Here is a 25,871-nt window from a genome sequence, read left to right as displayed (position 1 = left end):
TTATTGAAGTAAAATTAAGTGGTGTAGACTTTATTTTACAGCATTCTGTAGCCTATATTTCTTGTAACTTTGGAAAACAAAATCACCTATAGGGCAAATATGTTGCTTAAAGAAGTTAATGATTAATAAGTTGATGAGTCCAAATATTTATAGAAGACGTCCTATTGGCTAAACATCCTTTAAAAGGCAGGCAGAGCTCACAGTCTGGTGTCAGTGCCTGCATTTCACCATGGATGTTAGTGGAATTCACATGAGGAAAGGGTTACTGTTAGCCTGCCTCCTCTTTAGCACTGTCTATGGACAAAACTCAGGACCGTAAGTAATGCTGACAGATGTCTGCTGGTGACAGATAAACGGCCTTTGTGTCATATTGTCATATATTCACATTGTGTATATGTGAACAGACTTCATTTTCAAATCATATAAAATATAATGTTGGATAGTTCATTCTCATGTAAATCATGCACAAAATGTTTTATAAAATAAATAACCAGACTGCATCAGTTATGATTTTAACATAGATAACATTGTGTTTTAACACAAAATGGCTACTCATGATTCATTTTCACAAAAGATGTGTCAAATATGGCTTTGGGTAATTTGCAGTATATAATGTAGTCACAGCAGATATGTGTACTGAAATCTTCCTTTTCATATGGTTTTGAATGAATGTCTATTTTTTTTAAAAATGATGATTCCTGGAGATTTCTCAGTATAGTATTCTACAGTTAGTTGGTAAGAGAGATTACATAACTAAGACGCTGATCACTTATTGCACAGTAGTTTGTAGGTCAGTTTATTTTTGCAGTAGTTATATTGATTAATCCCATTTTTGCTGAAATCATTTGTGTACGGCTTGTAGTAGTAGTAATGTTTTATTGTAGCTCTTTCAAAATGATTATTATTGATAATAATATTTCTAATACATTGGAACTGATCTCCAAATATTGGTTCTTGTCTGTAGATATTTCCTGGTGACGTTTCCTACAGTAATAGAGTCTGGCTCTGAGGCTAAACTCTGTATAAGTCTCCTCAAGCCTAATGAGACTCTGGAAATGACAGTCTACCTGATAGACAACAACCAGAACAGAAAACTTCTAGAGGAGAGAGTGGAGGAAGAGTTTCACCGCTGCTCCCACTTCAAGGTCACAGACCACCAAGATCATCATATTTTTACTTTAGGTGTTGATTGTTGTTGAAGTTTTGGATGGAGTGCAACACACTGCTTTATCTCTACAGGCTCCAGAGGTTGATGGCCAATCACTCCAGGAGGTCAAAGTTCAAGTGAAAGGTGAACATTTTGAGATGACAAAGAAAAGCAAAGTCTTGTTCAAATCCTACAACGCACTAACATTTATCCAGACTGATAAACCGATCTACAATCCTGGCCAAACAGGTAATTCAGCCTTCCTGTAATACGTCTCACTACTACCAGTTCACGTATATGGTTTATATGCAAATGCTGCTGAATGCTACTGAATATAAAACATATTTCTGTACCACTGGCCTCTCACAGTGAATTTCAGAGTTGTCACCATGGATTCTAATTTTGTCCCCCTTAAACAAAAGGTAAGAGGAGTCTGTTTCTGTAGCTGAATAATAAGATCAGAATAATGTGGCAGAGATGTAAGTGCAGTGAGTCACTACATTCAGAAAAGCATAATAAGAGTCTTTAGCTGCCACACATCCTGTTATATGTATTTCTGTTTAATTACATCTGACAGATTGTTTCTGTCGAAATGACAAAAATACTGATGCCCTGTTGTGCTCTCCCCTACAGTATAGCCTGTTGACACTGGAGGTACGATGGTCATGTAAATATTCATGACAGTGTTGTTAGAGTTCTTAACATTATTCGTCATTTCCTTTCTATTTTAATTTGAATGTGCCGGTATTAAACACAAGTATTGTCTTTTCTTTGGTGGAACCAAACAGGACATTAATAGTAACAGGATTGGTCAGTGGACTAATGTGTCCTCGACAGGCCTGATACTGCAGCTTTCACATAAGCTCAATTCAGAAGCTCCTGAGGGCTTCTATAGGTTGAAGGTCAACATTGATAATAGGCTGACTGAACATAGATTTAAAGTGAAAAAGTACGGTAAGTGACAGCACTGGTTCAGTAGCTTTGTTGATGTGTATGTAATTGATGGTTGATCTATGTAATTTCATTAATTTCATGCATTTGCCTTCCAGTTTTACCAAAGTTTGAGGTTACAGTAAAAACACCAGAACGTCAAAGTGTTGGTGAGGAGGAACTGAAACTAGAGGTTTGTGGAAAGTAAGTGACTATGTCAACACCCTACACACACACACACACACACACACACACACACACGCACACACTTCACTTTCTGGAGTTTTAATAAGTGTTTGAAGGATCTCTACTCTTCCATTCATAATTCTTAATACCTCTGCATCTGTACTAGAGTAGACGGCAGTTACTCCCTGGAGTCCTTTTTAGGCACTGTCCTTTTTAGATACTGTTACTCATCTGCAATTTGACCTGTATGTTTTTATAGGTACACATATGGACAACCAGTTTCTGGCAAAGCAGAGGTGCAGGTGTGCCGATCATTCCGGAGATATATTTATTATGATGCTGCTACGCTTTCACCATGTCTGACTGAAACAGTGGAGGTGGGTATGGTATAAAGCATTAAAGGGTAGTCATGTTTCTCTCTCACTCATGAAATAGTTTTCAGCAAATATTCACATATTTGATTTGTGGATGTCCCTATAGCTCAGTAGGACTGGTTGTGCCTTTCTGACCTTCAACATATCAACTTTCATGAATCCTGAAATGGAAAACAATTTACAAGATTCCCTTCGTATTACAGCCACAGTGACAGAAGAAGGCACAGGTGAGCCAATTCAATTAAATTCAATTCAATTTTATTTATAAAGCACTTTTATAACAACAGAGGCTGCAACAAAGTGCTGAACACTGTAGATATAAAACAGACATATAAAACACAGAACAGAACAGTAGACCAATAAAATAATACCAATTAAATAATAAGCAATAAACATTAAAAAATATATTAAATAAAACCATACACAAATAATATGCAGGAGTAAAAATTATGTTAAATGAAAGGCCAAGGAATAAAAGTGGGTTTTGAGGCTAGTTTTAAAAGTGGACAATGAAGAGGCCTGTCTAGAAAAAACTGGCAATTCGTTCCATAATTTCGGAGTCGCCGTTGAAAAGGCTCGATCCCCTCTGAGCTTAAGCCTGGACCTCGGTACCTCCAGGAGTAGCTGATCAGCTGCCCGGAGGCACCGTGTGGGCACATGCAGATGGAGGAGCTCAGAGAGGTAAGGTGGGGCGAGTCCATTTAAGGATTTAAAAACAAATAAGAGAATCTTAAAATGATTTCTAAAGTGCACAGGCAGCCAGTGGAGGGAGGTCAGAATGGAAGTTATGTGCTCCCTCTTGCGTGACCCCGTTAGTAGCCGGGCAGCTGCGTTCTGCACCGACTGGAAACGTTTAAGGGAAGACTGGCTGACTCCAAAATAAAGTGCATTACAGTAATCTAGCCGAGATGTAATGAAGGCATGGATTACTGTTTCAAAGTGCTCATGTGCTAAAATGGACTTCACCTTCGCCACTTGCCTTAGGTGATAAAAACAGGACCTCACTACTGCGCCAAACTGGCAATCCAGTTTAAAATCACTGTCCATTTTAAAACCCAAGTTAGAAATGACTTTCCTCTCATACTGCTTCAGGGGGCCCAATTCCACAAGGGTGTGGGCTCCACAGAAACCGCTGGGACCAAACACCATTACTTCTGTTTTTTCTTCATTAAAATGTAAAAAGCTCACAAACATCCAGGCTTTAATGTCCTCGAGACATAAGAGAAGAGGTTTAATAGAAAATGCATCTTTCTTTTTCAATGGGACATAAATCTGGGTGTCATCAGCGTAGCAATGGAAGGCAATGCCATGTTTTCTTAAAATGGAACCCAGTGGGAGCAGAGGGAGAACAGTAGAGGTCCTAAAATAGAGCCCTGTGGAACCCCATATGGCAGGGGAACAGAGGAGGATTTACAGTTCGCCAGCTTCACACACAGGGTTCTACCTGACAAATATGACCTAAACCATTCCAAAGCCACCCTGCAAATGCCCACTAAATTCTGCAACCTGGAAATTTAAATGTTGTGATCCACTGTGTCAAATGCTGCAGTGAGTTCACCAGCGTCATTGGACAGGAGGATATCAATAAAAACCCTAATAAGTGCTGATTCTGTGCTATGACGTGTTTTAAAACCAGACTGAAAAACCTCGAGGATCTTTTGTTCATCCAAATAGGATTTCAGCTGGGCATAGACCACTTTTTCCAATATTTTTGAAATAAAAGGCAACTTGGAAATGGACCTATAATGAGCCAGAACTGTGGGATCAAGGCCAGGTTGTTTAAGCAGGGGAAGCACTGTGGCATGTTTAAAACTTTTGGGAACAACACCAGATGACAAACTGCTGTTAATAATGGTTAAAACCTGCTGCCCTATACTGGGAAAAACCTATTTAAAAAAAATGAGGAGGCACAGCATCATATGGTGATCCTGAAGGCTTTATCTGGCCCACCACATCTTCCAGGTTCGACAGAGTCACCGGCTCAAAAATTTTAAAAACAGCCAGGCTTGGGGCAGTGTCAGATGGGTCAAAGGCAGGAGCTGTTATAAGAGCTCTAGCAGTGACAACCTTATCTATGAAAAAGTGCAAAAAGTGGTTACACGTTTCAGGAGAATCTTCCGAGTGGCTGAGGGGCCCTTAGAACAGAGTCAATGGTCTTAAACAGTACATGTGGGTTATGCTGATTTGTGATTATAATTTTGGCCAGATATTCCCTTTTAGCTTCTTTAATGATGTTTTGATAAGAACTCCAGGATTCTTTTAAAATTTGAAATGAAACCTGCAGTTTGCCTTTCTTCCATTTGCGCTCGGCTCTGCGGCACTCCCGCTTTGCTGCAAGAACTCTGTCCACCCTGAACCAGGGCTCAGGTTTAACTCTCGGCTGTCTGGATTTTAAAGGAGCCACAGAGTCCAGAATGGTTTGGCAGGAGGAGTGAAATCTAGAGCTAAGCTCCTCCGTATCAATAGGTACTGAGTCCGGACTGTCTCTAAGTAGATTGAAAGCAGTAGAGAACTGAGCAGCAGTAAAGGGGTTAAAGCTCCGACAGAGCCGAGCCGGAGCACAAGATTTAAGATCACTGAGCCAGAAACAGATCACTGAGCCAGAAACAGATCACTGAGTGAAACATATGATGAAATATGTAAATTAGTAATAATTCTACAAAAGAATCGTTAATATTTAACAACAACGTTAATATTTAACAACATTTGCTTTCGTTTTTTAGAAATTACAATGAAGAAGTCTGAAAATATACACCTGACTTTTGAAATTGGTAAAACTGAGTTTCTTGATTTACCAAAAACATTTAAAAGAGGGACAGTCATAAAGGGAAAGGTAGGATTTCTTTACGTTCAAACTCCATTATATCTTCCACTGATTAATATTTATCATGATTTTAAATTTTGATACCAGTTTTAGAAAACAAGTGTTTTGTTCACTGGTCAACAGATCAAAGTTACAAACTACAGTGGAAGATTAATTCCCAACAAGAAAATCTATCTTTTGACTAGTGAGAGGTGGTCGTCAAAACTACTTCTTAATCTCATTACAGACATTAATGGAATAGCAAACTTCTCAATTAATGCTCCTAATGACCCTGAAACACAAATGAGACTGTGGGTATGTTAAAATAAGTTCTCACTACAGTTTGAGATTAACAGAATGCATTGTCCCGCACTGAGACATATTCTTGTTCCATTGTGATCTAGGCAAGTGTCCTTCCAGAAATCCAACATAACACGTATAAAACACCCCATTTTACAACCGGTGAAGCTGACATACAACTGTTACAACCTGCCACACTTTACAGTCCAGTATACAGTGAACTGTTAATTGAAAGTCTAAATGAACCAATAATATGTGGTTCAGAAGTTTCCATAACCATTAAGTACTATATTGTTGGGGAAAGCACTGAGACTTTCAGCACTGATATTGTATACATGGTGAGTACATGCAGAAATATCATATAGAATGAAACACTGACCACTGGATTTATTCTATCCCAACAGTAATAAATGAACGTGTGTTGTCCTCCATCACAGGTCTTATCTAAAGGAGCTATAGTTCATCATGGGTATGAGAAAGTAGAAGTGAAAGACTCCAGCAGGTTGACAGAGGGAAAACTCTCATTTAAACTGTCTGTTGGTTTTGAGCTGGCTCCTGTAGTGCAGGTTCTGGCATACGGTGTCCTACCCAGTGAGAACATCATTGCTGCCAGCAAAAATTTTGATGTAGAAAAATGTTTCAAAAACAAGGTAAACCATTTTGACCTCCAATGTCATTTAGTTAGTGTCTCTTTTCCATCCTTAAAAATGTAAAACTGTCTGAACTTCCACTGTGGTCTTCTATCAGGTCTCCCTGCAGTTCTCTCCATCCAGAGCAGTTCCTGGGGAGAAGAACTCTCTCCAGCTCTCAGCTCTGCCTGGGTCACTGTGTGGCCTCAGTGCAGTGGATAAGAGTGTGTTCCTCATGGAGTCTGGAGATCGCCTCAACACTGACAAGGTGAAGTTAAAATCTAGGGCATTTCCAGATGGTCTGAGTAAATTTTCTCTTTTTTTTTACATAATCCAGTAGGATTATAAATTTAAAAGCATAATGTAGAATACTGGATTGTTCTATAAATTGTGATTGTATGTCTCAGCAGTCTTAGGAGAGTTAAAGAGAGTGTGCTACATGGAGTGAGCCATAGTGACAGTTCACTCTTCAACAGTCTCATGATCTCTTGACACTTTAAAGCACCTCTAACTTAAATTCATGTCCAAGTCTCTTAAGGTTGTGCCACTAATAGAGGGGAAAACAATGTCACCATCTAGGCCAGTTGCAGAGAGGTTGTTGAAGTAAATCTAGTGTCAAAAAGGCCACAGCAGGTGATGGGCCAAACTATTCTGCAACTGTGTATTTTTGGAGCACAATTTAAAATGTGCACAATTTTACCTCCTAAATATGGATGTTTCATATGAGGAGAAATTAATCTTTCAACAACTGGAGCACATCTCCAACTCTGGATCATCTGAGCACCACAAAGATGGTCTCCTCTGAAGCAATTTACAAGCATGGAACACTATTCTGAGTGTGTAATTGAAATTTTCTTGCTCAGACTTCAGTGGGAAACAATGTTAATGTATCTGGGTGCCTGAGCACATATGACTGGGTGGGTTTACAGACCTAAAATGGTCAGTCATTCGGAATGGAATTTGTAGATGAATCTCCATATTCACGCAGCTTTATTACAATAACAAGCCAAGCAAAGCAACGCTTAGCTAACATATAACAGAACATTGCGTGGACTCACAAAAATTAACACGGGACACAGGTACGATGCACATTAAATACTGAACACGAGTGTAGCACATTAGGTTGACGAGACGGGTGAACACATACCCAACCAACCACACCCACAGGAAGTGCATATATGGACGTGGACTACATATACACCCACCCAAAGGGAGGGGTCCGGCCTGTAACGAGACACAATGTCTTAATTACACTAATTCTAATGAACTATTTTAATTCAAGATCGATCTTTTTTTTCACTCCAGTTACAATCAACACAAGTTATGTTATCAAAATGCACTTCCAATATTTTTTAATGCTTTGTGTCTGTATTAGGTCAGTCCCACCAGGATTTTGCTGGCCTTTTTTGTGATTGTTGCGGGCTAAAATGTTTGATGTTGCGGGTGTTTTTCAAAAAAATTGCGATGGAAGTTGCGGTGTGTTTTTGCTTTTTTGTGAGTACATTACAATAGGTAAATGTTGTATGGTTTCCTCTATTTAGTAGTCCATTTTAATTATCTATTTACCTATTTATTCAGGGTTGCCAACTTTTCAAGATTGCTTGAAGTGAGATTTGAACCTGGAGGGGGTGGCGAACATTAATTGTTGACGGGGGGGCGGGGTTAGCGAACATAAGTTGTTACCGGGTGGCCTGTAAAATGGACACAAATTAAGTATTATATCGAGATCGATCGCCAGTGGTTGGCGCCAGAGCGAACTAGTAACTCATAGATATGGATCAGAGATAAATCTTTAAATAAAACTTTATCTCTGACTTTAAACTTTATCTCAGTTTAAAGTTTAAACTTATAAACTTTATCTCAGACCCTCGCCGCTTGCGTGCGCTGCAGTGACTTCGCGGGCTACCGTTGCATTGTGGGGAATGTAGTGTTTGTGCGTGCAAAACACCATCGGGCGGCTGTGGCCTGCGGGCCGGTTCTAATAGTAATTAAATATCATCCAGGGGGCCATAGATAATCAATTCGCGGGTCGAATCTGGACAGTTTATCCCCGCTTTCATGTAGTGTACCGGGATACTGCTTTTCCGGTTAACATGGATAGGTCTGAATGCAGTGGACAGCAACAAATTGGTATTAAAAAGAATAGGACCCCCCCCAGTACCTTCCTGTTATCTACAACACTGTTGCTTTATGTTGATTTTTTATGTAAGTTAAATTGTTCTATGTTTCTGTATCACAGATCTTTAATTTGTTACGGGTGACATCGGTAACAGATTATCCTTATGAGGTTGAAGATCAGATGGAATGCATGGATGTTACACCACGCTCTGATGTTAAGGTGGATCATGTTGACAATGTTTTAATGGTGACAGACTGACAGGTTGTCACATCCTAACTGGTTATATATATATATATATGTGTGTGTGTGTGTGTGTGTGTGTGTGTGTGTGTGTGTGTTTCTTAATTACCCAAAATACTAAATATATTTTATTCAATACTTCCAAGAGAACGAATTAGAGTAAAGTAACATCATTTGAATCTCTCTGTCATGTACATTACCCTTGTGGTCTTCTTGTAGAGGGTGGGACTGATGATGGTGACAAATTTGGCTAGCAGATTACCGGTACATCACTGTTGGAATAACAATGTATATTATCTTTATGACGTGGAGGATCATCCAGTAGGTGCGTCTGCACTCATCACTGTAACTCTATTCATAAATCACACAACATTCATTAGCCATCAGTTATCCTAATTTGTATAATAGACTTTCTACTTTAAATCGTTCATGGATTTATGTAGCATAAAAGAACTTGTTGTAAATTTTACTTTACATATTTACTTTACATTGCTGTTTCCACAGGTTAATACATCTGGTAATTAATATTTGAGCTATGACTAATGTTTTTGATTTTCACAAGGATCCTACAATGAACATGCACCTGTGGAGACTGTTCGCAAATTCTTCCCTGAAACGTGGATATGGCAGCTTGTTGATGTGGGGTTAGTGAGTGTGGTTAGTGAATATGGTTAGAGAGTCAGCGTGTTACTTCATGGTGTTGTTTTTCTCTTTCTTTTCTTTCTGTTCATCCTTATGTAATTTATTAAATGTAAGGTGGCCAATTTTTTATTCCACACATAAGAGACTTGGAGTGATCCTTTAATGTCAGCGAAGGCGCATATAAGCAATGTTTCCAAAACTATAAATTACCGTCTACGCAAAATCTACAAGACATATAAGTTAGACGTATGCTAAGTGTACATCATACTGAAATCTTTTTTGTAACTTTTAGATTGGATTACTGCTTTGTGTTGTTGGAATCATACAGTAAAATCAGTAAAACCTCTGCACAGGGACTCTGGATCAGCACAGATTCCCATCACTGTCCCAGACACCATCACCACTTGGGAGACGGAGGTTTTCTGCGTGTCCCCTAAGGGTCTGGGACTCGCTCCTCCTGCTGAGCTCACTGTCTTCCAGCCCTTCTTCCTGGAACTCACACTACCCTACTCCATCATCCGGGGAGAGGTCTTTGAGCTCAAGGCCACGGTCTTCAACTACCTCCCCAGATGTATTATGGTACTGAAAGGTCATGAATGAGATCTTTAACAGTCTTTCATCAACTGATATGTACATCAAACCAATCCCCTGTGCTTCACATACAGGTTAAAGTGACCCCAGCCCCTTCCACACACTACACACTGAAAGCCTCCTCTGATGATCAGTATTCATCCTGTTTGTGTGCAAGTGGTAGGAAGACCTTCAAATGGACTCTGATTCCATCTGTGCTTGGTGAGTTCTTAATCCTCAACATCTGACATAATTACACGTCTTATATGACATGTTGTTTTAAATGGTAACAAACATTTCCACATTATGTTACAGGAGTCATAAATGTGACTGTCAGTGCAGAGGCTGAACAGTCTCAGACTGTGTGTGACAATGAGGTTGTCAGCGTCCCAGAGAGAGGCCGTATTGATACAGTCACACGAAGCCTGTTTGTACAGGTTGGTCCCTGGAAAACAGAATTAAGAATGAGAGGTGAACAAACTTAAGTTCCAAGTGTTTTTGTGTTTTTCCTCTGAACTAAATCACAACCATTTTCACATGTAGGATGAAGGGATTGATAAAACCAAAGTCCAGAGCTGGTTGCTATGTCCACAAGGTTAGTCCGCAAAGTTTGCAATGAATGGTTTACACCCCTTCTCTACTTGATTACAAACATTAATGTATTATATGTTTTTGGAATATTACCTATTATTTGAATATGGTTTGTGTGCAGACCCCTGCAGGCTGCCAAAACATGAATTGCACAATTCAGTTTGAGTTTCTGAACCTTGAGCTTTGGAGAAAAAACTTTGGAGGAAGTTATGTGATCTACACACATAAGATAGAGAGTCCAAAGAAGCCTCTCAACCTGTCAATAGCAATAACAATTACAATAACAATAACAAAAATAGTTTCAAAATTCAAATAGTGTGGACAGGAAACATTTGCACTGTGCCCGTTAATGAATGAATATTTATGTGAACTTTGAATAATTGTGGCACAAATGTACTGCTTGGTGAAGATCAACTTTGATCATCTGACTGACAGGGGACAGTGTTAGTGTTTCAGAAGAGCTGGAAATTACTCTTCCTGAAGATGTAATAGAGGGATCAGCCATGGCTTTTTTTTCAGTGCTCGGTAAGTGAAAACTTCATGTGTATATGTAGAATTTATAATTATACAAATATAATTATGTATTCAAAGTATGATTTTATGAAATAATGTTCTTTTATTGCGGGACCAGGAGCTTATATTTGCTGAGAGAAAGAAGATAAATGTGTAATAGTGTGAAAGATGAAGTAGGATGTCTAGACAAGAGAGTCTTTCAAGCTTTGTTTTATTTGAAAACGAAGAACACACAACACTAAGCTACTAAACTAGGTCTAACACAACAACTAAAACTGTGAAATCACAATACACTCACCATTCTCCGTGGCCTCCAGCACCGACATTGTCCAGCACGTTTTCTCTTCCATTACTGGCTGGCCGGTGACCGTATATGGCATCCATTTGCTGGAACCATTTCCAGTCTTTGCGGTTTGCTCCGCTGCGTCCGTTATGGTCCTTCACCGCCCGGTAATCGCTTTAAGCTTTTTTAGCTTGGACCGACCGGCACTGCTGAATGGACCGCTGGTAGCCATGAGTGGCCATTAGCGCGGAAACCTCGCTAAAAACCTTTACATTTCTAGTGGCCCCGTCCAGTTCGCCCTGGATTTTTTGATCGCTGATTATCAGAGGTGGGGACTCGAGTCACATGACTTGGACTCGAGTCAGACTCGAGTCATTAATATTAAGACTTTTGACTTGACTTGAAAAAATATTCAGAGACTTAGACTTGACTTGGACTTTTACACCAATAACTTGGGACTTGAATTGGACTTGAACCTGTTTACTTGCAAAGACTTGATATTTTTTACTCCAAATCTAAATTTTACGCATATTAATATTTATAAAGTGCGCCCCATTAATTTCATTTCCGTCCTTCTGACGTAGACCGGCGTTACACCAGATTCTGTGACCGTCGAGTTTTGTGACCACAGGGGGCGCTATTTCACAGTTTCTGTTCAGAGACACAAACGCTTTACGAATGCTACGTAAACTACGCTGATGCACTTTCTTTACTCGTTTTGTTGGTGTCCACGAGCCAAAATATGACAGATGCTTATATTTACATTTATCGTCTCTTAATTAAATAAATGTACTTAAACAAGATTTATCATCCCCTCACCATTGCAGCCAACAAAGAAATCATGAATGGGATGTACAGGTGAGCCTTTTTAACTGGGGTCACCAATTCTGACGGCAGCCATCAGAATATGTGACCCCACTGAATCTCCAGGTAACAATAGTACACCGTGACCGTGAACGAGTAAAGAAACGCACCAGCGTAGCATTCGTAAAGCGTTGGTGCCTGTAAAAAAAAAGACTCGGAAGGACTTGAAATTCCAAGTTTCAGACTTGGGACTTGACTTGACGGTTGCTTGTCTTGACTCGAGACTTGACTTGAGTTGACTGTCTTTGCTTGAGACTTGACTCGGGACTTGAGGATAAAGACTTGGACTTACTTGAGACTTGCAAAACACTGACTTGGTCCCACCTCTGCTGATTATTAACAGAAAGGTTTGTACCTCGGCGTTTGACCAGGGAACAGACTTCGCTCCTTGGGTTTTAAAAATGGCTGAGGAGTCCATAGCATAGCGGAGGAGTCGCTCTCCTGACGCAACCTGTGACGACACTCCCTGGCCAATCAGTGTCATGCTGTTCCTCCACGTCACAGAACTGTACCGTTTCGGAACGGTTAGAACCTCGAGCGAGTCGGTACGAAAAAAGTACCCGAAGGGGCCGGCTCACTGGGAACTGGTACTAATGGAAACACTCACAAACCGTCGCGAATCGAACCGTACCGCGCCAAGCAGGCCCTAGTGGAAATGCGCCATAACAACAACACACACACACTCTCTCACACACACACACACACACACACACACACAAGTCCAAGGGAGGTCTCAGGAGTGGCCCAGCTGACAAAATCACTAAGTTTCTAAGTTCTTGTGCCAATGTGAATATTTCACGTCCATCGTTCAGCAGTAAATCTGAAAAGCTTACACATAAGGTTACATGTTAACAAATTCAATGTTAAATGTAAGAGTGTGAGCAATAAAAGTAAAATGAATAAGTAAGAGTAAATTAAAACTTCAACTCCAAAAGACCATATTGTTAGAAGTAAACAAGCGATTCAGAGAAACTTAGGTTAAGCTGGAGTTTCCAGAGCACTGGACTTTTTTTTCTGTTTGGTCTGCAGGAGACATCCTGGGTCGTGTGCTAAAGAACCCGTACAGACTGGTCAGGATGCCACACGGCTGTGGAGAACAAAACATTGCTGTCCTCTCTCCCAATATCTACATTCTGCAGTACCTGGAGAACACTGGGCAGCTCACTGCAGCGATCCGTGAGAGGGCTACTGAGTTCCTCAAGAGCGGTGAGAGAACGTCTTCATGAAGGGACTGTTCATGGGCCACTAGACCTCCAGAATAGACTCTAGATTAAATTACCAGGATAAAAAAACATTTCCCTTTGCCCAGGATACCAGAGGCAGCTCAACTACAAGCATTACAGTGGTGCATACAGCACATTTGGGAGAGGAGAAGGAAATACATGGTGAGATGTTCCTTCAGTTCAGAAAGACATTTAGTGTTTGTTGATTGTTTCAAGACTTATTTTACAAAGTCACTTTTGAACATGATACAAATATATTTCCCGCAGGTTAACTGCTTTTGTCTTGAGGACCTTTGGCCAAGCACAACGTTACATCTTTATTGATCCCCAAAATATTAACAGTGCAAAGAATTGGCTGATAGGTAAACAGAGACAAGATGGTTGTTTTATGAGTCAAGGGAGACTGTTCAACAACAGAATGAAGGTATGGGATTGGGTGTGGCTGGGACATACATGTTTCTGCATGTATTTTATTGTTAATCAGTATCTATTTTGAGTATTAATCCAATGTATTTTAGGGTGGTGTTAATGATGATGTTACCATGACAGCATACATCACCGCATCAATGCTTGAACTGGGAAATTCAGTAAAGGTAAGTGTACCAATGCTGTAAATAACATATACATGTTCCTTATACACATGTAATCAATTAGATGGTATATGCAATTAGACCGTGTTTCAATTAGACAGTATAATCAATTAGACAGTGTTTACATTAGACGTTATATTAATTTAGGCTGTGTTTCAATTAGACAGTATGTTCAGTGTGATTCCAGGTCTTTCTGTTTCTCAACACATCTGATCATGAGTGTCATGTGGGGTGGGGGGTTTATGTTGGGGCCAGTTACTGTCTAACTTTCTACATCATGGTTCTCCAAACATTCTCTGGATCTGTTTTTGTATGATGTTTTGTTACTGTTAATACAGAACTAGAGTCATGCACACACATGGGTCACATGGTTTAACCTTGTAAACCCTGTAAAGCTGCTTTGCGACAACTTGAGTTGTTAAAAGCGCTATACAAATAAACTTTGATTGATTGATTGATTGATTGACATGGTTCGTGATGATTCGTGATAGGTTGAAGGCAAATTTTTTATTTCATTTTTTTGCCTCCTGATTTGATTGCTGAGTGAATGTAGCTTACAAGAAAACTGCATGTTCCTCTGTACCCTGATGAACATTTTGGGAGTATAGTGGTGTACTGGTATCTCTATATTGTCTGGGTGTGGTTGAGTATGTGCAGGCGCTGTGATGGATTTTGTGCAAGGTCGGTTCTTACCCTGCGCTGCTGGGACAGGCTCTGTGACCCAGAATAAAGTGGTTTACAAAAAAACTAAATAATTTATATTTTGTTTGCAGGATCCTGCTGTGAGTGGAGGATTGAGATGCTTAAAGTCCACTGTTGGTAACCTGCCAAACACCTACACCACTGCCCTGCTGGCCTACATGTTCAGTCTGGCTGGAGAGAGTGACGCTCGAGATCAGTTACTGAAAGAGCTGCACAGTGTTGCCATTACAGGAGGTGTGTGGTGAATTATGTCTGTCGTTACAGGAGGTGTGTGGTGAACAGAGGCGGACGAAGTACTCAATTTCATTACTTGAGTCAAAGTACAGATACCACTGGTCAAATGCTACTCCGATACAAGTGAAAGTTGCATGTTCAAAATCTTACTTAAGTGAAAGTACTGAAGTACTTGCTTTTAAAAATACTTAAGTATTAAAGTACACCTTCCGTCACATTTGTAAAAAAGTTATAGTTTAAAAGTATTATACATCCTACCAAATCCTCTTTGGGCATAATATTCATACAGTCTTTGATAATAATCCATAAGGCATATTCCAATGATGTACATCATTCAGGTAGTGGTAGCAGAAAAGTTTAACCTACACTTTAGTTTAAGGAACAAAAACATTTTCTAAAACCACAATTCACTGATTAGCCTAGCCTAACCTGTTTAAGCAAATTGTTACCATATTAAAAGTCAATAATAAAATGACGGTTTTCTCTCTTTGCTAGTTAGGTATTCAGTCATCCAATACAACATTATGCTACAGTCAATATAAACAAAGACAAAGTAAAATTAGCAGTGTGGCATCTTGGTAGTCTAACCTTGCTACAACCTTTTGCAGTATGGCTAAAGCCCACCAACTCCATGCCACCCAACATGCTAACTCTTTTCAAACTAGAAATCACAGCCACATTAGAATTATTGACATTAATTCTACACTGACATTAGAATGGAAACATTATTTGACAAGATTCGATTAACCCACACGGTTTCCCTTATTGATGTTTGTGTAGTTTGAATTACTTGCCAATATAATGTTAACATTATTTATAGTGATCCTAGCAGACCTAGCAGTGGAGTGAGCAGGCAAAGTCATTTCACTAGCCTTACTGCAAAGCTCCTCTGACTACATAGTCACTTAACAAAACATTTAGGCTGCATACCGTAATATACTTCCTCAGGTGGGACGGTGAATTTTGGTATGCAGTGATATAGTTTGTTTTTGGCAAACAAAGCATGCATTTAAAACGATAGGAATGATTCATCCGTTCAGAAAACTGGAACATTTTGTCGAGATACGGCCATGGGTGCAAAAGAGCATGCCAGGGTTGCCAGCTCTCACGCATTGAGCGTGAGACACACGCATTTGACCGTTTTCACACGCTCTCACGCCACAGTTCCGATATCTCACGCCGAAAAAAAATCTAGTTTATTTACCTCTGATCTATATCTATCAACCACCGGCGATCGCGATATAATATCAATCAATCAATCAAAGTTTATTTGTATAGCGCTTTTAACAACTCAAGTTGTCGCAAAGCAGCTTTACAGGGTTTACAAGGTTAACAATACTATGGGTCCAGAACCCTAATGAGCAAGCCAAAGGCGACAGTGGCGAGGAAAAACTCCTCCTTAATTTGTGTCCATTTTTCACCGCCCCGGTAACGTTCGCCACCCCCCGATCAACAATTTACACTCGCCACCAAGTCCAGGTTCAAATCTCCCTCCAAGCGATCTTGAAAAGTTGGCAACCCTGGCATGCTCCATCACCGCCGTCTCCGCTCATGTTGCTGTTATTTAGGAAAAGAACGACTAGCGACACCGAACTTGATTTTACACCTCACAGACACATCCTTGATTGCTGATAGGCTGTCACCTGTGAAAATACTATCGGGGGAGGGGAGGAGAGTTGTGTGTGGAAGTAACGAGTAACGAGAGCTGGACAGAAATGTAGTGGAGTGATAAGTACTGTATTTGTTATTCAACTGTAGTGAAGTGAAAGTCATAAGTATTTTAAAAAAAATCAACTTAAGTAAAGTACAAATACTCAAGAACTGTACTTAAGTACAGTACTTAAGTAAATGTACTTTGTTACTGCCCACCTCTGGTGGTGAATTATGTCTGTCGTTACAGGAGGTGTGGGGTGAATTATATCTGTCATTACAGGAGGGGTGTGGTGAATTATGTCTGTAGTTACAGGAGGTATGTGGGGAATTATGTCTGTAGTTACAGGAGGTGTGTGGTGAATTATGTCTGTCGTTACAGGAGGTGTGGGGTGAATTATATCTGTCATTACAGGAGGGGTGTGGTGAATTATGTCTGTAGTTACAGGATGTGTGTGGTGAATTATTTCTGTCGTTACAGGAGGTGTGGGGTGAATTACGTCTGTAGTTACAGGAGGTGTGGGGTGAATTATGTCTGTCGGTACAGGAGGTGTGGGGTGAATAGGAAATGTTGAATTTATATTATGGAATATCAAGCTAATATATCAGAATGAGAATATTATGATTTTATATGGTGTCATCATTTGTAATATCTAGGCTTATTTGTCTAATTATATATCATGAGCACTTTTAATTCCAGACGGTCATCTTCACTGGTCTCAGTCAGCGTTTGATGACTCAGACTCCTTATCAGTGGAGATCAGTTCATACGTGCTGCTCGCTGTTCTCACTACAAATCAGCTCTTTGCTGCTGACCTGGGCTACGCCAACAGGATCGTCAGCTGGCTGGTGAGACAGCAGAATCCATACGGAGGCTTCTCCTCCACCCAGGTATGAAGTACAGGGCTCCATCACACTCTTTATTTACAATCGATGTTGCGTTGTAAATGTGTAAGTGCTGGTTGTTGTTGTGTTTGGATCAGGACACGGTGGTGGCCCTCCAGGCTCTGGCTCTGTACTCCACCAAAGTGTTCAGCCCAGACGGCTCCAGCACAGTTACAGTGCAGTCAGCAGGTGGAGAAAAACACCAGTTTGATGTCCACCAGAACAACAAGTTATTGTACCAGGAGAGACCTCTGCAGGATGTTCCTGGCAAATACAGCATTGAAGTTAAAGGATCCACCTGTGTGTCCGTGCAGGTCAGTGTGTGTAGCTGTTCTTTGAGCCACATTGAGAATTTCAAGCATTTTTGCAAGATTTTAGTGTTTTAGGTTTTAAATGAAATACCTTTTGTTGGTCTCATTGCAATTCAGCAATAATAACATTGAGACATTTGTACACAGTGCATTGCAGATTGGCTCAAAGAATCAAAGCAGAGATGAGCACCCGAGTGAGGGAAGTTGCACTTAAGTTGCCTACAAAAAGACTTCAGATTTGACTTGAAACTCGTCCCTAATGACGCTCGACCAATATTGCCAACTTAGTGACTTTGTCGCTATATTTAGCAACTTTTCAGACCATCTAGACCACCAACTTTTAAAAAAGCGACTAGTGACAAATCTAACAACGTTTTGTGGTGTTATTGGAGACTTTTGATGTGAGATGAGATGAGTCAGTCACTCACCTCATTCACCACGTAGTCTGTCACTCACTGTGTGCCTCTGTGAAACGCTAAACATCAAGCCCGGATGAAGGATGAGAGTTGAACATAGAATAGCAGTTCCTGCTAACTGCTACTGTTAACAGCAAAAAACAGATTTATGTAATTCACGTAAAAATGATTTATACAAAGCATTAAAGTCATGAAGTTATTTTGAGGATTGCCTATTTCAAAGGAAATAGAAGTTGTTAATTTGTTCAGAATTCATTTGTAGTTCTTTGTAGGTGTTTTTCCTCATTTTTTCTCTCCCAGAAGTTGTTTCCTTTACAACTTCTAAAACATGTATTACGCAAATTTGGTGATGACGTCATTTAGCGACTTTTAGGACAGCCAATAGCTACTTTCCTTACTAAGGTTGGCAACACTGCTCTGGACTCGACTCGGACTCGTCTAAAATAATGTGAACAACATGAGTCAGTCCTTATTCTCGTGAAGTTTTACAACATCGTTTATCGAAAGCAGGAAATCGGAGAGAAGCATCAAAACGAACGACTGCGGCCATGGCAACGGCTGCAGTAACATAGTGGAGCATTTGGCTATAGGATATATACAGCCAGCGTACTAGCCCCAATGACCGTAGTAGCCACTTATAAACAAACATCAAAACAATCACCAACATTTTAAGTTAAGTGTAAATAAATTATATTACTCGCCACAATTTATGTTTTACAGGAGTGATACGTGTAAAATGTCCAAGACCCATTTGACTTAATGAGAGAACTGTTTTTGTAATGATATTTTGTTTACTTTGACGCTAATATCTCCATAACATGTTCCCCAATTTCGTTTTAGACTGAGACAAATAACCGTCGCATAACGAAAAAGTGAAGCGTTTTATATGGTTTTGAGCAGACAAAATTTCACCGTTGTGATTTATGTAATTTTTTTTATGTAAATGTCATTCTAAGGGGGCAGTCATGGTCTGGTGGATAGGGAACCGGTCTTGTGACGGAGGGTTTTGGTTTTTATTTTATTTATTATTTTATTTTATTATATTTTTTATTTAGGTTTTTATTTTATTTACTATAGTGATCACAAGTGTGTGTGTGTGTGTGTGTGTGTGTGTGTGTGTGTGTGTGTGTGTGTATGGTTTACAAAGACATGAAACCATGTTACAGACCAGCATTACAAGGACACCCCAGTTTACAAGGACATCCCAAGTGTGCTTGTAATTCCAAGAGCATGAATGTTGTTTCTGACTCAAATAACACCCACTGTGTGTTTTTTTGGAGTTTCCAAAAAATTACCTTTTAAACCATAAAGTGTATTAATTTACAACTGTGTTTTCATAAACCAGTAGATGGTATTGTACAACAATACAATTTGGCAGGAATTTTTACAACAATTCCTGTGTGTGTGTGTGTGTGTGTGTGTGTGTGTGTGTGTGTGTGTGTGTGTGTGTTCGGTGTAGGTGGTCAGGTTCAACACAAACTTGATCACAGCGTTTTCTCCTTCTGCCCATCTGACAAGGTGCCACTGGCAAGCCAAGCTACAGACGTCTGGGCTAATAGAGCGCTGAAAGTGTGTGTTTGTGTGTGTGTGTGTGTGTGTGTGTGTGTGTGTGTGTGTGTGTGTGTGTGTGTGTGTGTGTGTGTGTGTGTGTGCGTGCGTGTGTGCGTGTGTACCACCCCCCCTCCCCCCTCCCTATTGGTAAATGTGAAGGACTCATCCTGATTGGGGTGAAATTTTCAACTGGCAATATGGAAATATTTATTGTGTAACGGTATTGGTGATCAGAACAGAAAATACGAAATACATGGAAGTAGAAGATAATGGGGGCCGGCCGACGGTAAGCGCTAACAAGGTCATATATAAAATGGTTATTTTTAATCTCCTTTCCCTAAACTTATCCTGGCATTGACTTGAGACTTGACTTGGACTCTAGCCAAAAGACTTGTGACTTGACGTGGACTTGTATTTTGCGACTTTTGAACATCTCTAAATCAAAACACCACAGCAATTTTGAAACAAAACAAAAGATTAAAACATCATGATAATATGCAAGAACACAATTATGTGAATACAAAACATTACCAGAAGTGGAAAAGGAAAAAAAATAAGCTAAACTTAGTATTTGTAGAAACAAGTAAAAACCTAAATCTCTGAGAGTTGCTGTTGTCACTGTGTGGGTAACTGTAGGTGACCTCTCTGACCCCATCTTACAGATGGCCCTTTTCTACAACATCCCCACACCTACTGAAACCAGCACACTGAGCATCACAGCTAAGGCTGAGGGAAACTGCACAAAATCATTTCGACACATTCTCTCCATAAACTTCACTGTCTCGTAAGAATTGATTTCTAATAAAACTTAATAAAAGCCCATAATACAAAATCCATAATGAAAGGAAATTGTGGAATTGCAACATTTAAATAGTCTGTTTCCCATCAGTGTGATAAAATACTACAGGAGTATGTAAAGCTATAGTCACCATATGTAAATTCATTATATCTATATTGTCTGGAATATGAGCGAGAACAATTCATTTTATGTCATGTGAATAAACCTCACGGTTTTCCCTTTTAATGACACTGATAACTACAGTATTCTTAATATTATTTTTCCATAAAGTTAGGAACAAGTTCTTTCTTCCCCTTCAGATATAACGGGACATTACCCAGCACCAACATGGTCATAGTGGATATTAAACTCTTATCTGGGTTCACAGCTGATCCCAGTGAAGTAAGTGACAGTGATTTTGTGTACATGTTGTATATTAAAAATTTATATTCTTTTTTAAAATTCATGTATGCTTTTAAGTGTATTAAAGTGTAAATTATTGGAAAGAATAATCAGAGTTTTGTTCTCAGCTAAAAGATAGCTCACTTGTGGAACGGGTTGACTCCATAGGTGACCATGTTATCATGTATTTAAAAGAGGTAAGAAAATCTCAGTTCAATAATCTTTTATTATGCAATTGATAGTATGCAGTTTCTGAAGGACACTTTCACACTGTCTGGCGTTTGTTAAACAGGTTCCAAGAAATACTCCCATGAATTATCAACTACATATAAAACAGATGCTTCAAGTTAAAAACCTCAAACCAGCTGTGATCAAAGTTTATGATTACTACCAAACAAGTAAGGTTTTGATGGTGTAGTCAAAATGCTTCAGCTCCATTTCTGTGTTTGTACTGTGATGTGTAACACGTCTGTCCTCCAGGTGACCAGTCTGCGACGGAGTTCTCCTACCCCTGCGCATGAGTTATCACACCTGCAGCCCCATGGCGTCCGCCGCAGGACACAGCAAAGACACAGATCTGTGATCAATGCAGATTTAGTCTTTAATCAGCAACAACCAAATAAGATTATATTAAAATAATTATCAACTCAAATCAATATATACCTATGGCTGCTTTTACTGATGAAATATTTTGTTTCTTCTCATCTTCTCAAGTTATGGCGTCTGACCCAAGAACTAGTGAACTGCTTAAGGCACTGATTACATTAGCAGCTGTTTAAGTGGGCAGCATTTGAACCGACATATATCCTCATGAGGCAGATTAGTTCCTAGTTCTCATTCTAGATAAAGAGCAATTTAATCACAGCTTGGTCTGTAATACAAACAGGTTATTCTAATAACAATAGGCATGTGACTAAACGAGAAGGAGTGAACACTAACACCAAAACAAAACAGCACATGAATGAAATCATCAAAGAAAACCAGTATAGACCTGATTGACTGGTGGGAGTGGGGTCAGGAATTACAAAAATGGTGCCATAGTGCAGCCTGCGGATTGTATGTATTTTAATTCCTTAATCCCATTATGAACAATTATTCAAATTTTACAGTGTCTCTGTTTTATTCATGTCTTATGGACTAAGTTGTTTACACATCACTGAAAAAGTACATTGACATTGTTACACTGTATGTTCATATTTAACGATCCTGAAATATGCAGCTATGTTTCATAATGACTTTCACTCAATTCATGTACTATTGAACTAAAACAAAATTGTGTAGACCTTATTTTACAGCATTCTGTATATTTCTTGTAACTCTGGAAAACAAAATCACCTATGGGGCCAGTTTACAGTGAAGCCAAATGTGTTGCTTAAAGAAGTTAATGATTAATGAGTTGATGAGTTCAAATATTTATAGAAGACGTCCTTTTGGCTAAACATCCCTTTAAAAGGCAGGCAGAGCTCACAGTCTGGTGTCAGTGCCTGCATTTCACCATGGATGTTAGTGGAATTTACATGAGGAAAGGGTTACTGTTAGCCTGCCTCCTCTTTAGCACTGTCTATGGACAAAACTCAGGACCGTAAGTAATGACAGAAGTATGCTGGTGACAGATAGAACGGCCTTTTAACTGTGTCATATATTTGCATTGTGTATGTATATGAACATACTTTATTTTCAAACCATATAAAATATAGTGTTGCATAGTTCATGCTAATGTAAATCATCCACACAATGTTTTATAATATAAATACCCAGACTGCATTGGTTATGATTTCATTAAAGATCTTCATTTAACATTTTCTGAGATACATTTATATTGTATCTGTATTGTAACGGATTCAGTTTTGACTTAGAGATAACACTGTGTTTTAAAACAAAATGGCCACTCATGATTCATTTTCACTAAAGATGTGTCAAAAATGGCTTTGGATACTTTGCAGTATTTAATGTAGTAGCTCCAGATTTGTGTACTGAAATCTTCTTTTTAGTTAGTTGGTAAGAGAGATTACATAACTAAGACGCTGATCACTTATTGCACAGTTGTTTGTAGGTTGGTTTATTTTTGCAATAGTTTTATTGATTAATAAATCATTTGTTTACTGCAACAGTTCAGTTGTAATGTTTTATTGTAGTTCTTTCAAAATTATTATTATTGATAATAATATTTCTAATACATTTGGAACTGATCTCCAAATATTGGTTCTTGTCTGTAGATATTTCCTGGTGACGTTTCCTGCAGTAATAGAGTCTGGCTCTGAGGCTAAACTCTGTATAAGTCTCCTCAAGCCTAATGAGACTCTGGAAATGACAGTCTACCTGATAGACAACAATGAGAACAGAAAACTTCTAGAGGAGAGAGTGGAGGAAGAGTTTCACCGCTGCTCCCACTTCAAGGTCACAGACCACTAAGATCATCATATTTTTACTTTAGGTGTTGATTATTGTTGAAGTTTTGGATGGAGTGCAACACACAGCTTTATCTCTACAGGCTCCAGAGGTTGATGGCCAATCACTGCAGGAGGTCAAAGTTCAAGTGAAAGGTGAACATTTTGAGATGACAGAGAAAAGCAAAGTCCTGTTCAAATCCTACAAAGCACTAACATTTATTCAGACGGATAAACCGATCTACAATCCTGGCCAAACAGGTAATTCAGCCTTCCTGTAAAATCTCCAGTCTCATTATTAGTCTCAATATTTCCAGTTCATGTATATGGTTTATATGGAAATGCCATTGAATTCTACTGAATTTAGAACATATTTCTGTACCACTGGCCTCTCACAGTGAATTTCAGAGTTGTAACCATGGATTCTAACTTTGTCCCTCTTGAACAAATGGTAAGCAAAGTGTAAAGATTACATCTTTAGTTTTTAATTTGTTACTTATGTAGTCATAACATCACAGTTTTGGAGGCATTTTGATAGTTTCTTAATCAAAATAACAAAAATACTGATACCCTGTTGTACTTTCCCCTACAGTATAGCCTGTTAACACTGGAGGTACGATGGTCATGTAAATATTCATGACAGTGTTGTTAAAGTTCTTAACATTATTCATCATTTCCTTTCTATTTTAATTTGAATGTGCTGGTATTAAACACAAGTATTGTCTTTTCTTTGGTGGAACCAAACAGGACATTAATCGTAACAGGATTGGTCAGTGGACCAATGTGTCCTCGACAGGCCTGATACTGCAGCTTTCACATAAGCTCAATTCAGAGGCTCCTCAGGGCTTCTATAGGTTGAAGGTCAACATTGGTAATAGGCTGACTGAACATAGATTTAAAGTGAAAAAGTACGGTAAGTACAGCACTGGTTCAGTAGCGTTGTTGGTGTGTATGTAATTGATGGTTGATCTATGTAATTTCATTAATTTCATGCATTTGCCTTCCAGTTTTACCAAAGTTTGAGGTTACAGTCAAAGCACCAGAACGTCAAAGTGTTGGTGAGGAGGAACTGAAACTAGAGGTTTGTGGAAAGTAAGTGCCTATGTCAAACCCTCCACACACTTCACTTTCTGGAGTTTCAAAAAGTGTTTTCACTGCTGATGAAGAATCTCTACTCTCCCATTCATAATTCTTAATACCTCTGCATCTGTACTAGAGTAGATGGCAGTTACTCCCTGGAGTCCTTTTTAGTCTCTCTCTCTCTCTCTCTCTCTCTCTCTCTTTGTCTCACAGACACACATCTATATAGGTATACTGTGACCTATCTGCAATTTAACCTGTATGTTTTTATAGGTACACATATGGACAACCAGTTTCTGGCAAAGCAGAGGTGCAGGTGTGCCGATCATTCCGGAGATATATTTATTATGATGCTGCTACGCTTTCACCATGTCTGACTGAAACAGTGGAGGTGGGTATGTTATATGTTTCTCTCTCACTCATGAAATAGTTCTCAGCAAATATTCACATATTTGTTTGGTGGATTTTCCTATAGCTCAGTAGGACTGGTTGTGCTCTTCTGGCCTTCAACACATCAACTTTCATCAATCCTGAAATGGAAAAAAATTTACAAGACTCCCTTGGTATTACAGCCATAGTGACAGAGGAAGGCACAGGTCAGCCATAAATCAATGAAATATTCAACATATGATGATATATGGATCAAATAAATGGAATGGATAAATTTGTAATAATTCTACAGAAGAATCAATAATATTTAACAACTTAATTTGCTTTGTTTTTTAGCAATTACAATGAAAAAGTCTGAAAAAATACGGTTTACTTTTGAAATTGGTAAAGTCAAGTTTCTCAATTTACCAAAAACCTTTGAACGTAGAATAGTTGTAAAGGGAAAGGTAGGATTTCTTTGCTTTCAAGCCTCCATTATATCCCTTCTAGTCATTAATATTTACCACGAGTTTTAGATTTTTATAGAAAAGTTTGAAAACAAATGTTTTGTTCACCGGTCAACAGATCAAAGTTACAAACTTCAGTGGAAGATTGATTCCCAACAAGAAGGTCTATCTTTTGACTGGTGAAAGGTGGTCATCAAAACTACTTCTTAATCTAACTACAGACATTAATGGAATAGCAAACTTCTCAATTAATGCACCTAATGACCCTGAAACACAGATGAAACTGTGGGTATGTTAAAATAAGTTCTCACTACAGTTTGAGATTAACAGAATGCATTGTCCTGCACTGAGACATATTCTTGTTCCATTGTGATCTAGGCAAGTGTCCTTCCAGAAATTCAATATAGCACGCACAAAACACCCCATTTTACAACGGGTGAAGCCAACATACAACTGTTACAACCTGCCACACCTTACAGTCCAGTATACAGTGAACTGTTAATTGAAAGTCTAAATGAACCAATAATATGTGGTTCAGAAGTTTCCATAACCATTAAGTACTATATTGTTGGGGAAAGCACTGAGACTTTCAGCACTGATATTGTATACATGGTGAGTACAAGCAGAAATATCAT

General features: G+C 39.1%; 2 protein-coding genes across 2 annotated transcripts in view; both read left to right on the top strand.

The window, feature by feature from the left end:
• Nucleotides 1–229: 229 nt before the first annotated feature.
• Nucleotides 230–21,454, top strand: LOC143477415 (alpha-2-macroglobulin-like). Its single transcript, XM_076975992.1, has 34 exons — nucleotides 230–315; nucleotides 965–1,145; nucleotides 1,240–1,396; nucleotides 1,517–1,569; nucleotides 1,781–1,801; nucleotides 1,936–2,101; nucleotides 2,197–2,281; nucleotides 2,523–2,640; nucleotides 2,744–2,864; nucleotides 5,361–5,470; nucleotides 5,585–5,755; nucleotides 5,845–6,078; nucleotides 6,178–6,390; nucleotides 6,488–6,637; nucleotides 8,609–8,707; nucleotides 8,948–9,053; nucleotides 9,291–9,372; nucleotides 9,724–9,949; nucleotides 10,036–10,162; nucleotides 10,256–10,377; nucleotides 10,484–10,535; nucleotides 10,967–11,056; nucleotides 13,221–13,397; nucleotides 13,501–13,576; nucleotides 13,682–13,838; nucleotides 13,933–14,007; nucleotides 14,778–14,940; nucleotides 17,291–17,481; nucleotides 17,574–17,789; nucleotides 20,416–20,537; nucleotides 20,852–20,933; nucleotides 21,062–21,130; nucleotides 21,226–21,331; nucleotides 21,414–21,454. Exons 1-34 carry the CDS (start codon nucleotides 230–232, stop codon nucleotides 21,452–21,454), a joined length of 4,245 nt encoding a protein of 1,414 aa, XP_076832107.1.
• The window catches only part of LOC143477254 (alpha-2-macroglobulin-like), a 43,538-nt gene continuing 39,065 nt past the window's right edge, over nucleotides 21,399–25,871 (top strand). The window contains exons 1-12 of the mRNA XM_076975799.1: nucleotides 21,399–22,515; nucleotides 23,150–23,330; nucleotides 23,425–23,581; nucleotides 23,719–23,771; nucleotides 23,913–23,933; nucleotides 24,068–24,233; nucleotides 24,328–24,412; nucleotides 24,674–24,791; nucleotides 24,876–24,996; nucleotides 25,127–25,236; nucleotides 25,355–25,525; nucleotides 25,615–25,848. Coding sequence (XP_076831914.1) covers nucleotides 22,430–22,515; nucleotides 23,150–23,330; nucleotides 23,425–23,581; nucleotides 23,719–23,771; nucleotides 23,913–23,933; nucleotides 24,068–24,233; nucleotides 24,328–24,412; nucleotides 24,674–24,791; nucleotides 24,876–24,996; nucleotides 25,127–25,236; nucleotides 25,355–25,525; nucleotides 25,615–25,848 — 1,503 coding nt within the window. The 5' untranslated portion in view covers nucleotides 21,399–22,429. The remainder of the gene's footprint in view (nucleotides 22,516–23,149; nucleotides 23,331–23,424; nucleotides 23,582–23,718; nucleotides 23,772–23,912; nucleotides 23,934–24,067; nucleotides 24,234–24,327; nucleotides 24,413–24,673; nucleotides 24,792–24,875; nucleotides 24,997–25,126; nucleotides 25,237–25,354; nucleotides 25,526–25,614; nucleotides 25,849–25,871) is intronic.

The sequence above is a fragment of the Brachyhypopomus gauderio genome, chromosome 16 (assembly GCF_052324685.1).
Source record: "Brachyhypopomus gauderio isolate BG-103 chromosome 16, BGAUD_0.2, whole genome shotgun sequence".
NCBI classification, from domain to species: Eukaryota; Metazoa; Chordata; class Actinopteri; order Gymnotiformes; family Hypopomidae; genus Brachyhypopomus; species Brachyhypopomus gauderio.
The sequence above is the reverse complement of the archived record's forward strand: the minus strand, read 5'-3'. Positions and strand labels throughout refer to the sequence as shown.

Bases quoted from the DNA above. Each gene is read 5' to 3' on its own strand.
- LOC143477415 (XM_076975992.1), top strand. From the start codon at position 230: ATGGATGTTAGTGGAATTCACATGAGGAAAGGGTTACTGTTAGCCTGC. The intron at 2,282-2,522 runs GTAAGTGACTAT...ATGTTTTTATAG, and splicing joins AAACTAGAGGTTTGTGGAAA to GTACACATATGGACAACCAG. The intron at 10,378-10,483 runs GTTGGTCCCTGG...TTTCACATGTAG, and splicing joins CACGAAGCCTGTTTGTACAG to GATGAAGGGATTGATAAAAC.